Genomic DNA, 14,335 nt, shown 5'->3' with positions numbered 1-14,335 from the left:
TAAGAAACTGGGTCCAGAGAAGGAGTCATTTGCCCAGAGGCACACAGCCAAGTAGCAGAGCCATGCTTTGAACCAATCTGCCCGACCCAGAGCTCTTGCTCCTCTGTGCTATGCAGTCTGCTTGTTTTCATGCTGACGTGTGGCCAACTGGGGCCTCTGTCTGCTTGAAGTTTGTTCAAAGTGGGAGTGGCAATCTGAGCAAACTTATACTCATTTTTTTTTTCTGGTAGAAAATACTTCTTTAATGGGATGGATATATAAAGGACTTCTCAGCTGGAATGGAATGGGTTTCAAAAGCCTAGCTCAATTTCCGTGTAAGGACGAGGATGCCAAGCGAAGAAAAGCCACTGCAGAATCATCCCACGCTACTAATGCAAGTCTCTGCCCAGTCACTGCACTCTGAGCTGATGTGCCTGAAGCCATGCAGACAGCTGGATTTAATCACTGTTCTGATCTCTGATCACCTCCCAGGCGCATCCCCTGGGGCCCACTGTTCGGGAGGAAGCATTTGCTGTTGGCTGGAGCATCCTCTATTCTTTGGAGCCTCAACCTTGAAGAAAGAGCCCACACTGGACTCAGCCCACTCAACTCGGAAAGGTCCTCGAACCCAGTGGTAAGAAAGTCACCCCAGTTAATCCTGAAGGTTATGGGTCTTAAATTAATAGAAATCTGCTCTACCAGGGAAACCGCTAATTGGAGCTGAAGCTGAATGCAACTGACCTGGAAAATCCTCTCTCCTCCATGACCCACTTAGAACCCCCAGCTGTCCAGGCAGGGCAGAGTGGTGAAGGGGAAGGTCTTGAGCATGTATTAATTAAGCACCTACTATGCACCTATACCACACAAGGAGCTTTCTGTTACCTGATGAATGCTCTCAAAAACATCTGTTCAATGAGTATTATTATTCCATTTTTAGAGATAAAGAGACAGAAGCCCAGAGGTGCAAAGGAGGACCACACACCAAGGAAGTGGAAGTGTTGAGATGTGCAAAGGGTTTCAATCTCCCAAATCCTCCACTTTAAAAAATTCCTATCACAGTGTATGCATACTTCAATGCCAAGAAAGGCCTGGCAGGTAACAGTGGTTCATAGCATTAGTAATAATAATCATAATAATGGTCCATGGGTTTTGGATCAGAACACCAGGCTCGGGCGCCTGGGTGGCTCAGTTGGTTAAGTGACTGCCTTCAGCTCAGGTCATGATCCCAGGGTCCTGGGATCGAGTCCCGCATCGGGCTCCCTGCTCTGCAGGGAGCCTGCTTCTCCCTCTCCCACTCCCCCTGCTTGTGTTCCCTCTCTCGCTGTGTCTCTCTCTGTCAAATAAATAAAAAAAATCTTTAAAAAAAAAAAAAAAAAAAAAGAACACCAGGCTCTGTTGTAAGGGATTCACTTGTATTGACTCATTCAATCATCAAAAAATCCTGTATGGAGTACCATCATTAGCCTCAATCCACAGACAAGGTTGAGGGACTTACCCACAATCATAGGGCTAATAATACCGGGACCAGGATTTGAACCCACATGGAACTGGGTCCAATGGAGATTTCTGCATATTGAAAGGGCACGCCCTATCTAAAGGGGACATGGGCTTTCCACCCAGCTGGCTGATGCTTTCTTTATAGGAATGACAGACCAGCATGGTGAGATCAGATTTTTCAAGAGAAACTGGACAGTTAATGTTTATGGGAAATGCCCTGCTCTTGAAATGATGGCAATTATTAAACAAACTAAACGCTCTGTATATGACTCTTCCTCCCCCATGAGACTACGTCTATGGGGGTCTGCACTGGCCTTACACTGTGCTAGGTGATTCACCACGAGTGAAGATCTAGGTTGTGTTGTCAAGGTGCTCTAGACGGAGAGGTTGGCCCAGCTATTTCAAACTGCTGGAGTTTTCCAGCATTTCTGCACGCAGGCCAGCTCACGGGGCATCTGACTGGGGCTAGGAAGAATAGGGCTGGATCGGGCAGTGGGAAACCTGCAAACACCCCGAGGATCTAGGACCAGCAGCCCTGGTTTCTTCACACACAGAGGTAGGGGAAACCACTGGGAAGGCATGTCCATGCCCTAACCTTGAAAATGCACTGTCCCCCCAGATTGGTGGGAGAGTGAATACTTTATAAAGGCAGCCTCCGTGGGCCATATTCTCCAGGGCTCTCCTAGCATTTCTTGCACACCTCCATCAGAGTTGAAATGCTACCACATTTGGATAATAGGCTTGAAGGCAGTGGTTTTCAAGCCACATGGGGACTTTTGCAAAATACCGGTGTCCAAACCATCTTTAGGGTAAGCCTGAGGTTCTGTGCAATCTGAAGAAGTACTTCAGGTCATCATGATAGCACCAAAGGTGAAGACAGCTGATCTCCAGGGACTCACCCAGGTCACTGTGAGCCCATTCTGTCCTAATGCTAGGTGCATAATAACAAAGCAATCCTCACCAGCAAACATGGGCCCTGCCTTCTCTTCATCCACCGCCATGTACAAAATGTGCATGCTTTTCAGCCAGTTGGGGGTGTGTGTGGGGAAACTAGGGGTTCTGAAGACACTACATTTGGGTCAGCTTATCCAGAGAATCCGTTAGACTCAGTCTTTCGTGATATTTTCTTAGGACAGAAGTTACACGCCGTTTGTATGAGCCACACACATAAGCAGCAGAGCAGGCGAAGGCTGTAGGAATGGTGCTGCAGGCCCCTTGCACCCCTTCCCATGGGTTCCAGCTCTTTGGCAAGGTCTCTGCGTTTCCTATCTCATTCATCCAATATGCATTCCCCTGTGTGGGCTAGCTCCTGGAGCCCAGCCAGCAGCAAGATACGGCTGCCGGCAGACCTCTCCGGTACTTCTGTGCAGATTGGAAAAAAGCTCCCTTTGCTCCGGGAAGTAGCAGGTCCATGCCAGGCTCACAGGCCGGCAAGTGGGGAGACGGGTAGAGTTCAGTCTCCATCCCCCGCCCTCCCCCCGCCCGGGTGAGGCGTCCTTGTGCAGGGCACACCATGCATTCTCCGCATGTGGTGGTCCTGGCTGCAAGATTTCAGGGGCTCACTCACCCCTTTGCAGATGGCCACGGCTTCCTTGGACATGGACTTGGGGTAAGCCACATTGTGTTCCATGATGGACTGGAAGAGCTCATCCTCATCCTCCCCTTCAAAGGGTGCCTGTGGGACAGAGGAGAGTGTGGGAAGACAGGGGCACTGCCTGACCCTCCCCAGCTGCCCCAAACCACCGGGCCCTTTTCCCTGGGGTCCACAGTGAGGCCACACTCAGGAACTTCCAGGAAGAAGACGAGAAAAAACATTCAAAAGGACTTGGGTAACCCCAAGGCCACGGAAGTCACAGGGGTTCCGATCTAGGAGCTGGTATCCAGCTGACACCCTTCTTCTAGAGAAACCATGCAGATGGGGGTAGGGGAGGACTTTGCTTACAGATCACTTAAAATCCAATTACCTGCCCAGCCAACATTTCATACAGCAGGACACCGAAGGCCCACCAATCTACAGACTTCCCATAGGGCTGATAAGCAATGATCTGGAAAACAGAAGGCATTCCATCAGGGAGGCAGGTAGGTTCTTGCCATGGCTGGAAACTGAATACTCACTCCTTTCAGGTGAGAGCAGAGCATCCTGGGGCTGGGAGGACGGAGAGTTCTTCCTTTGCCTGTCATCTGCCTGCCCAATTAAATCAGCTGTTATAGTCCCAGATGTGGGCCACTGTCTAAAAGAGTGACGAAGGGGCCTAGTGCCCACTTATCCAACCTTAGGAAGATGGGTATCCTTTACCAGGGGGTGGGGGGGCGCAGGCGGGGGGTGGGGGGAAGCCATCTGTGGGTGCCGCACTGCCTTTTCTGAAGCACTTAGCACAGTGTGTTCTTGTTAATTTTAATACAGTGAGTGTGGTGGCATCTTTAAGAAGGAAAAACCATCTTTGTTTCTCATGATGAAAGTAATAACATTTACACAACAATGGGAATGCACTTCACACTAGAACTGTACACTTAGAGATGGTTACGATGGTAAATCTCATTTTTATTCTTTTTACCACAATTAAAAAATTTTAAGTTAAAAAGTTGTAATAGCACTCTTACTATTTTCCTATGTATTTAAAAATATCAATAAGCAATAAATAAATAAATAAATAAATAAATAAATAAATAAATAAATAAATAAACAAGCTAAGAGAACACAACTAAAGTCACCCATAATTATTCATTAAGAGAAAAATTATGATAGTGCTTTGGGCTATTTCCTCTTAGAGTCTTTTTTACTGACATCTAGTAAAGTGTGCATCTGCACGTGTTTTACATGAACACAAACACGTTAATATGTGGAATTTTAGTGAAGTATTTTATTCACCTAACATTTCCATGTGATAGTTGCGCATTGACGTAATCCATTTTGACTTCTGCCCGGCATTCCATTGGATGGATATACTGAAATCTACTTTGCCAATTCCCAACTGATCAGGTTTCTTCTGACGCTACAATACAGATTCTTGCAAGTGGCTATCTGGACATTTGTCCAATTATTTCCTTCAGATAAATTCTTAGAAATAGCATTGGTGGATCAAATGGTATATGTAGTTTTTAAAAATTATTTTATTTATTTCTTTCTCATCATGAGAGGTGTTCTTCTCTTTGAGCTCCATCACCTGTTTCACCCATCCCCCCCACCAACCTCCCCCATCTGTTTGTTCTCTATAATTAAGATAAGTCTGTTTCTTGGTTTGTTGCTCTTTTTTCCCTTTGCTCCTTTGTTTTGTTTCTTAAATTCCACATACGAGTGAGATCATATGCTATTTGTCTTCCTCTGACTTGCTTCGCTTAGCACTATACTCGCTAGCTTCCTCCACGTTGTTGCAAAGGGCAAGATTTCATTCTTTTTAATGGCTGAATAATATTCCAGAGAGAGAGAATGCGAGAGTGCACATCTTGTTTATCCATTCGTCTATTGATGGACACTTGGGCTACTTCCTTAGTCTGCTATTTTAAATAATGTTGCAATAAACATAAAAGTGCACGCATCCCTTTGAATTAGTATTTTTGTATTTTGGGGGTAAATATCCATTAGTGCAATTACTGCATCATAGAGTAGTTCTATTTTTAATTTTTTGGTGAACCTCCATACCGTTTTCCACAGTGGCTGTACCAGCTCACATTCCCACCAACAGGGGAAGAGTGTTCCCCTTCTCCACATCCTCGCCAACACCTGTTGCTTCTTGTGCCATTGATTTTGGCCATTCTAACAGGTGTGAGGTGATATCTCATCGTGGTTTTGATTTGCATTTCCCTGATGTTGAGTGCTGCTGAGCACCTTTTCATGTGTCTGTTGGCCATCTGGATGTCTTCTTTGGAAAAATGTCTGTTCATATCTTCTGCAATAGTATATATAGTTATAAGGTTTTTGATACTTATTACCAAATTGCCAGAGCATGGCAGAGTCTACAATAGCCATGTGACCATCCTTCTTTCAAACTGAAGGCGTGTAAAACTAACTGTATCAAAGGGTTTAAAAGGTGATTTATAGCAAAGCTTCAGGGCAGAGGCGAGATGGTCAGACTGTCCAGACTTTGAATCCTGACTGCTATTTCTGAGTTGCGTGACCCTGGGGGAGGTTACTTAACTTCTTGATGTCTTGGTTTCTTCCCCTACAAAAGGAATTTTATAATATCCATGTCATAGGGTTTTGCAAGGATGGAAGAGAAATGTGTGCTTCTCACACATTATGGCCTCCAAATGTTAGCTGTAACTAGAAGGTTTTCTCATTCAGTGGTTGTTTTACTCAATGAATGTGGCCGAGCAAACTTGGCTATAAAAGGAATGTCCTTTTGTTGAACTTCATCTGCCACCCCTGCTTCCATCCTAACCTCAGAAACACCCTCTGAGGAGAATTAAACTCTAAGAGACTGAAGGCACGCTTCCTGTGAGAACGCTTATTGAAAGTGTTTTCACACTTTTAAAGTACTTCATGTCTTATTTGATCCTCGTGACAACCTAACAAGTTAATCGTTTTGCATAGGAAAATAGAGTGTGGGAGGCAAAAGAAATTGCCAGAAGGTGAGGTGGTTAGTTAATGGCAAAGCCAGGGCTAACACTGGACCCCCGGCTTATTCCTTCCATCAGGGGGTTGGAGGAGGGAGCGACTTCCCCAGGAACACGACTCCAGGTGTCTGATGCATCGCAACCACCGGGAATTCTGGAAAATCACAGATATGCGGTCCTCCCTGCAGAGATTCGGATTCAGTTGATTCAGGCTAATGCCTGGGCAGTCTACATTTTAAAAGCACCCCGGGTGACAGTGAAGTGCAGCGAGTTTGGAACCAGAGATTACTGAACAGATTACTGGCAGATCAAGGAACTGTCTGATGCCCTAACTACTTAACAAAATGATAATAAACCGAGATAGGACACGTAGGAAAAACACGACTGCATTCTAATACAGGTGTCCCCTGCTTTTCGAAAGTTCGCATTTCGCCACTTCACTTTTACGAAAGACCTACATTAGGACCTGTTTTCATTAACCGAAGGAAATCCGGAGAGGACTTTTGCTTTTATGGTAAAGGCAAAGAGCAAAAATAAAGTTCAGGCAGCCATAGCTTTGAATGGTGTGAGCACCTGTGCTTGATTTCGATTTATTTTATGCATCTGCTAGCCAGATGTGTCCTGAAGTATCAGAAAAGCGGAGAGGTCATTCTTTGGGTCTGAGAACGCTAAAAAATTTTTTTCCCATGTAAAACTGCTTCTTCGCTTCACACCATTTTGGCTTATGAAAGGTTTCACAGAAATGCTCTACTGTCAATAGTAGGGGAAATCTAGAAAGGATTTTTAAAAAAGATCACTTTTAATTATTCGAGTTTTACACAAATATATTTACCTTGTGAAAAATGTACATAGTATACAGATTGAGCTAAATTTCTTTTTACCATGCTCTTATCCTCAGAGGTAACCAATGTTATAAAATCAGTCTGGAACCTTCCAGATTTTCTATGCTTTTACATGTATTTCTACATACTCATAGGAAACATAGAGCAGTGTTCCGTGTATTGTTGTTGTTTTCCGTATATGGTATCATATTGTATTTAACATTCTGTACCTTGATTCCCCCCCATTTTATGGAGAAATAATTGACATACTTCACTGTGCAAGTTTAAGGCACATAGCATGATGGTATGATTTACATATATTGTGAAAATGATTAAAATAAGTTCAACTAACATCTACTTTCTCATATAGATACAATAAAAAGAAAAGAAAGAAAAAAAAGGAAAAAAGTTTTCTCCCTTGTGATGAGAACTCTTAGGATTTATTCTCTTTCTTATATATCATACAGCAGTGTTTGCTATAGGTATTATGTTGTACATTACATCCTTAATACTTACTTATCTTATAACTAGAAGTTTGTACCTCTTGACCACCCTCTCACAATCCCCCTCCCCATCTTCCACCTCTGGGAACCACAAGTCTGATCTCTTTTTCTGTGAGTTTGGTTTTCTTCTTTCTTTTTTCAAGATCCCACGTATAAGTGAGATCATACAGTATTTGCCTTTCTCTGTCTGACTTATTTCACTTAGCATAATGCCTTCAAGGTCCATCTGTATTTTCTATGGCTGGATAATAGTTCATTGTGTATATAAACCACAACTTCTTTATCCATTCATCCACCGATGGACATTTAGGTTGTTTCCATGTTTTGTAAATAATGCTGCAATAAACATGGGAGTGCAGATATCTTTTTGAATTAGTGTGTGTGTGTGTTTTCCCCCTTTGGATATATTCCCAGAAGTGGAATTGCTGGGTCATATGGTAGCTCTATTTTGAAATTTTTTGAAGATCCTCCACACTGTTTTCGAGAGTGGCTGCACCGATTTACAATCCCATCAACAGTTACAAGGGTTCCCTTTTCTCCATATCCTCGCCAACACTTGTTGTCTCTTGTCTTTTTGATAATGGCCATCCTAACAGGTGTGAGGGGATAATCCCATTGTGGTTTTAATTTGCATTTCCCTAATGATGAGTGATGCTGAGCATTTTTTTTCATGTACCTGTTGGGCTTTTGTATGGCTTTGGGGTTGTTGGTTTTTTTTTTTGGAGAAATGTCTATTTGGGTCCTTTGTCCATTTTTTAATTGACTGATTTGTTTTATTTTGTTTTGTTTGCTGTTGAGTTGTATGAGTTCTTTATATATTTTGGATATTAACCCCTCATCAGATATATCGTTTGCGAATACTTTTCCCATCCCATAGGTTCTCTTCTTACTTTGTTGGTGATTTCTTTTGCTGTGCAGAAGGTTTTTAGTTTGATGTGGTCACACTTGTTTTGATTTTTTTGCTTGTGCTTTAGGTGTCATATCCTAAAAATCATGACCAAGACCCATATTGAGGAGCTTTGCTCTATGTTTTCTTCTAGGAGTTTCATGGTTTCAGGTCTTACATTTAAGTCATTAATCCTTGAGTTAATTGTTGTGAGTGGTGTAAGATACGGTCCAGTCCGGTCTCATTCTTTTACATATGAATACCCAATTATCTCAGCACCGTTTACTAAAGAGACTGTCTTCTCCATTGAGTATTCTTGGCTTCCTTGTCAAACATTAGTTGACCACATATGCTTAGGTTTTGTTCTGGGCTCTCGATTCTGTTCCGTTCACCTACTTATCATCTGTTTTTAGGCCAGTACCATATTGTTTTGATGACTATAGCTTTATAGTAGAGCTCCAAATCAATAGTATAATGCCTCCTGCTTTGTTCTTTTTTATCATTTCTTTCTTTTCTTTTTTAGAGAGCGAGATAAAGATAGAGAGGAGGAAGGAGGGGTAGAGGGAGAGGGAGAGAGAGAATCTTAAGCAGGCTCTGCACCCAGTGTGGAGCCTGACACGGGGTACAATCTCATGACCCTGAGATCACGACCTGAGCCAAAATCAAGAGTCTCACATTTAACTGACTGAGCCACCCAGGCACCCCATTCTTTCTCAAATCTTTGGATATTCAGGGTCTTCTGTAGTTCAACATAAACTTGGGCAGTGTTTCTTGTACTTCTGTCAAAAATGCAGTTGAAATCTTGAATCTATTGATGGCTTTTGGTAGTATCAACATCTGACAATATTAATTCTTCTAATTCATGAACATGGGATGTCTTTCCATTTATTGGTGTCTTCTTCAATTTCTTTCAGCAATATCTCATAGTTTTCAGAGTAGAAATATTTCACCTCCTTAGTTAAATTTATTTCCTAAGTATTTTATTGTTTTCGATGCTATCATAAATGGGACCCATTTCTTTATTTCATTTTCAGAAAATTTGTTGTTAGTATATGGAAATGATACTGATATTTATATACTAATTATATACTAATTATTAATTGATAATTATATACTAATATCATATCTTGTAACTTTACTGAATTCATTGATTAGATCTAACAGTTTTGGTTGAGTCTTTAGGATCTTCTATATATAAAATCATGTCATATGCAAACAGAGACCATTTTTACTTTTTCCTTTCCAATTATGATATTTTTGTTTTCTTGCCTGATTGCTCTAGCTAGGACTTCTAGTACTATCTTGCATAGGCATCATGAGAATGGACACCTTTGTTTTATCCCTGCTTTTTCTGTATCTACTGAAATGATGTGATTCTTTTCTTTTATTCTATTAGTGATGTATTACAATGATTGATTTGCATATGTTGAGTCATCCTTGCATCCCAGGAATAAATCCCACTTGATCATGGTGAATGATCCTTTTAATGTGCTCCTGAATTCAGTCTACTAGTATTTTATTGAGAATTGTTGTATCTACATCCATCAGGGATATTGGCCTGTGGTTTCCTTTTCTAGTAGTGTCTTTTTCTGTTTTTGGTATTAGAATAATACTGGACTTGTAAAAATAGTTTGGGAGTCTTCCCTCCTCTGATTTTTCAGAAAAAATTGAGAAAGATTGGTATTAATTTTTTTTTAAATGCTTGGTAAAATTCTCCAGTGAAGCCATCTAGTCCTGGGCTTTTCTTCATTGGGAGATTTTTGATTACTTATTCAATTTCCTTACTAGGAATTGGTCAGATTTTCCATTTCTTCCTGATTCAGTCTTATTAAGTTGCATGTTTCTAAAAAATTTTCCATTTCTTCTAGGTTGTCCAGCTTGTTGGCATATAGCTGTTCACTGTACCTTGATTTTTTTTCTCTTAATATGTTTCAAAGATCTTTCCATATCTCTATATATAACTCAGTCTTTTGAATTGAATTGATGTGGTATTTCATACTATAAATAATTCAGTCTATTGTCCATTCCTTGATTGACAGACATTGTTCAAGTTAGTACATACGGATGTACTCTGATCTTTATAAGAGCTGCATGGTACTTCTTAATGTGAATGTAGCATATTTTAGCTAACCATTCTTTTACTGATAGTCATTGAGGTTGCTTCGTATTTTTCATTATTTAAAAATAGCACTGTAACGAAGAAAGGACTTCAAACACATATCATTTCAGCTATGTGCATGTGTGTTGCAAACTAAGTTCCTAGAAGAACTATTTTGGTAAAAGAGTATGCAGGTTTTAAATTTTGTGGCAAATTATTTAGTTACATGGGGGCCTCTCATCACCATTATCCCAAATAAGTGACTGACAGTCAAGAAAAGAATTCTAGAATACCCATTTCCAAGACTCTGTGCCACATCCTCAGTTCCTTTCCTAAAAATCTAGTAGCAGATTGCAAAACGCCACTTCTCTAAGCACCAATTCAGAGAAAAAGGAAGGCTATCATCTGGCACAAATTCTGTACCATGACATGTTGGGGAAATCCATTCTGCAACTGACCGTTTCCTTTGGGAAGGGAAGCAGAGGCACTAGATTTAAATCTTTTCCTTTTCATTTATATCTTACTCACAAAAAGAAAAATTCTAAGTCTTTCAGGATTTAGTATCAGCACATAGATCCTATGTCATATGTCAGCTTAGGGAAGCCCTCTCTGTCTCTCTTTCCCTCCTCTTAACAAACATTTCAATGTCATAATGAGGCAGTATCATATGGCCATGAGCCATAGCAGCTTGAAGAACTCTCCTGATGTGTGGATGGTTCTTTTTGAGTTTTATTTAAATTTTCCCCCAAACCTTGATGTATTTTGGGCCTGAGCTTCTGGATGTGTGCAAAGTTAATTTGCATGTGTGATCTCCAAGGAACGATTTAGAGTATAGGAGAAGGACTAGCCTGAGTTTTGCTTGCCAAGTACCCCCCTGGACCTTTCCTAGCTCTGACATGGTCATCTAGGGCACGGGGAGAGATCAATGCAACATGGACATGTGTTAGGGGTCCCATCAGCTCTCACCTCAGGGGCGATGTAGTCTGGAGTGCCACAGAATGTCTTGGTGGTCACCCCATCCCAGATGTTTTCCTTACACATGCCAAAATCAGCAATCTTGATGTGGCCCTCTGAATCCAGCATCACATTGTCAAGTTTGAGGTCACTGCAGCAGACATAAAAATTTAAGGATTTAACAAATGCTATTTATTTCAAGTCAACCAACAGCCACTCATGACGTGCAAAACGTTGTGCTAGGTGTTGGGGAAGCACAGAGGTGAGTATGAGCCAGCCCTTGCTCTCTAATAGTTTATAATCTGACCGATAAAGAGGGGTCCACAAACTTGTCTGTTTTTCTTTTTCTACAGATCCAACTATGCCAAGCATCTCACGAGGACACAATGAGACAACAGCTCCGAGAAGAGAGAGCCACAGGAAGCTAAATAAAGAGCAGAGAATCCATAGAGGCTTCTTGTATCCAGGAGCATTTCAAGAGTCAGTCCTTATACTTTAAGGACCCCTTATATTTCATAGTAAGATACATTTTTCACAAAATTATTATTTTTGAAAATATCTCTGAAGATCATGGAGGAAAAAAAAACCGATGGAAAGAATCTTATTTAGCTTCAAGTACTCCAAGCTCTCCTAGGCTGATTCCTGGGACATGACCGCAAGAGCTCCCATTGATTCTTTCACTCAAAAAAAAAAAAAAAAAAAACGGGCTGCACACCTACTACGTGACAGGCACTATGCTTGGAGCTAGGTATATACTGTGAACAGGGTAAACAAACATTTTGCTCTTGTTCAGATTAAATTCCAGTATAGGGGAAAAGACAATTAACAAGTGTCCAAATCTATAATTATTATATGATTATTAATTATAATTATTATATATTACTGAATTATCACATTATTATTAATTCTATGATTACCATAGATTTTGATGGGCAGTGTGAAGAAAATGAAGAGGATGATGAATTAGTAATTGGGGAAGGTTTCTACAAACAGGATGCCAGAAAGGTGTCATCTCCATGGAGGTGACATTTGAACTTTAACCTAAAGGACATGTGCTATACTTGCATTCTTTTATTTCATCCATGTTGATGAGGAGAGCTTGATTATTTTTGGAAATGGTTGCACATTCCCAGAGTATTGGTTACTCCAGTATCATCACACTTTCTTCTTCCCTAAACATCTACTCCAATGTCAACACTTGGTATTTTAGTATCAATGAGTAGTGATGATCTATTGGCCAGTCTTCAATCTCAATAGAGTCCAATTTCCTGAGAGGTAATGGGGTCTACTATTCAATTCAGATCTCTATCTTAAATCATCTTTATTGGGTGGAGGACATCTGCGGTACCTGCCTATTTTAGCATCTTGTGATGACAGCATCCCAATATTCCTTTGAAGGACTATCCTTTCCTGATTCTCAAACCATGTAAGATTGGTGGCACTGATCCCAGCTCCTGGCTCCACAATCAGTCATGTGGGCCTATCCTGGCCACTGGAAACACCTCATTCTGTTGTTCACAGTGACTGTTCCAGGAATGGCCATGTGATCCAATATGAGTTAATCAAAGCCATTGAGCATCAGCTCTGGCACTATTGTCAGGAAAGAGATGAGCTCTTTTTACATTGGGATTGCTCAGGTGGTAGAATGTAAGTCGAGAAGTGCCAGGGGTCACCAGATGGAGAAGAAAGCTAGTAGTGATAAAGCAGAAACTGGAGGGAAGGTGATAAAGTGAACACTCATAACATCATTTGAGCCCCTGGACCCATCCTGGTGTAAGGTCAGATCTGCCCCCTGGACTTTTCAGTTATGTCAGCTATAAAATATCTTTTTTAACAAGTTAGTTTGAATTGAGTTGCTGTTGTCATCCTCGACTATAATACAACTTCGACTAGAATACAACCTGAAAAAAACATACTGGCATATCCTATCTATGCCTGTGAGGTCCGTTCATCCAAGGGGAGGCCCACTTGCACCCCATTTGCCAACAGCAACATACAATGATCTTTGGTGCTCTCCATGTACCACCCATATCCAGCCTTCATCCTTCTACAAGCCACAGTGGTCTCTGAATGCCAGCTTAGAACTTACACTGGACTTTGTAGCAACTTGCTTCACCTAAACCTGCCAGGTCTACATGTGATTTGAATAACAGAGACCCCTGACATTCCCCTCAGCTTGACCACATGCCCCCAAACAGGCAGCTGGGACAACTAGGAAAGTGATAACAACTTCATGTGTTATATAAAGGGGGTTCAGGGGGTGCCTTGGTGGCTCAGTTGGTTAAGCATCTGACTCATGATTCCGGCTTAGGTCATGGTCTCAGGGTCATGAGATCAAGCCCTGCATCGGGCTCTGTGCTCAGCATGGAGTCTGCTCGAGATTCTCTCTCCCTCTTCCTCTGCCCCTCCCCCCACTCTCTAAATAAATAAATAAATAAATAAATAAATAAATAAATACAATCTTAAAAAAAAAAGGAGCTTCAGGTGCCAAGAGCCAGCAGGTTATGCAGCTGGGGGACAACCCAGTCATATTCACTGCCACATATGATTTTTGATAGTCTACTACATCCTTTAGTTCAATGTAATAATCCATCATTTCTTCTTCAAAAGGGGGCTGGAGCAATTGTTTTCATTTTCAGAAATCCATCAAGGGCAAAACCATCACACATTCTAGGGATGGTGATCCATAAATAAGACACGAAGTTTGGAAGGATCTTTGTCTCCCCTGCACCCAACATCTCCAGTTATGGTCCTCAGAGAGGGCAAGTCTAACCTAATTCCTCATCCTCTTTACTTAAGAATTCTCCAATTAACTAGAGATGTAAATGAAAGAGGGAGAGATTTGTAATATTTTAAAAGACCTTACCACATGAAGGTCACCTCAATGAAGTTATAAAACCACACATCTTCTGCCAGGTAATTTATCTTTACTGGTTTTCATTTGATTATCAATTTCAAAAACTCTGTCTCAATCAAGGTTTTTGATTGTGAGCAACAAAAATCAACTCTGACCATGTCAACCTGGAAAGGGATTGTTAAAAAG

At 41.3% G+C, this 14,335-nt stretch overlaps 1 protein-coding gene across 1 annotated transcript in view; it reads right to left on the bottom strand.

The window, feature by feature from the left end:
• The window catches only part of PRKCB (protein kinase C beta), a 190,029-nt gene that overhangs the window by 22,738 nt on the left and 152,956 nt on the right, over positions 1 to 14,335 (bottom strand). Inside the window, exons 12-14 of the mRNA XM_021686834.1 lie at positions 11,305 to 11,443; positions 3,441 to 3,521; positions 3,044 to 3,151 (exon numbers count right to left, since the gene is read on the bottom strand). Coding sequence (XP_021542509.1) covers positions 3,044 to 3,151; positions 3,441 to 3,521; positions 11,305 to 11,443 — 328 coding nt within the window. The remainder of the gene's footprint in view (positions 1 to 3,043; positions 3,152 to 3,440; positions 3,522 to 11,304; positions 11,444 to 14,335) is intronic.

The sequence above is a fragment of the Neomonachus schauinslandi genome, chromosome 5 (assembly GCF_002201575.2).
Source record: "Neomonachus schauinslandi chromosome 5, ASM220157v2, whole genome shotgun sequence".
Lineage (NCBI taxonomy): Eukaryota > Metazoa > Chordata > Mammalia > Carnivora > Phocidae > Neomonachus > Neomonachus schauinslandi.
The sequence above is the reverse complement of the archived record's forward strand: the minus strand, read 5'-3'. Positions and strand labels throughout refer to the sequence as shown.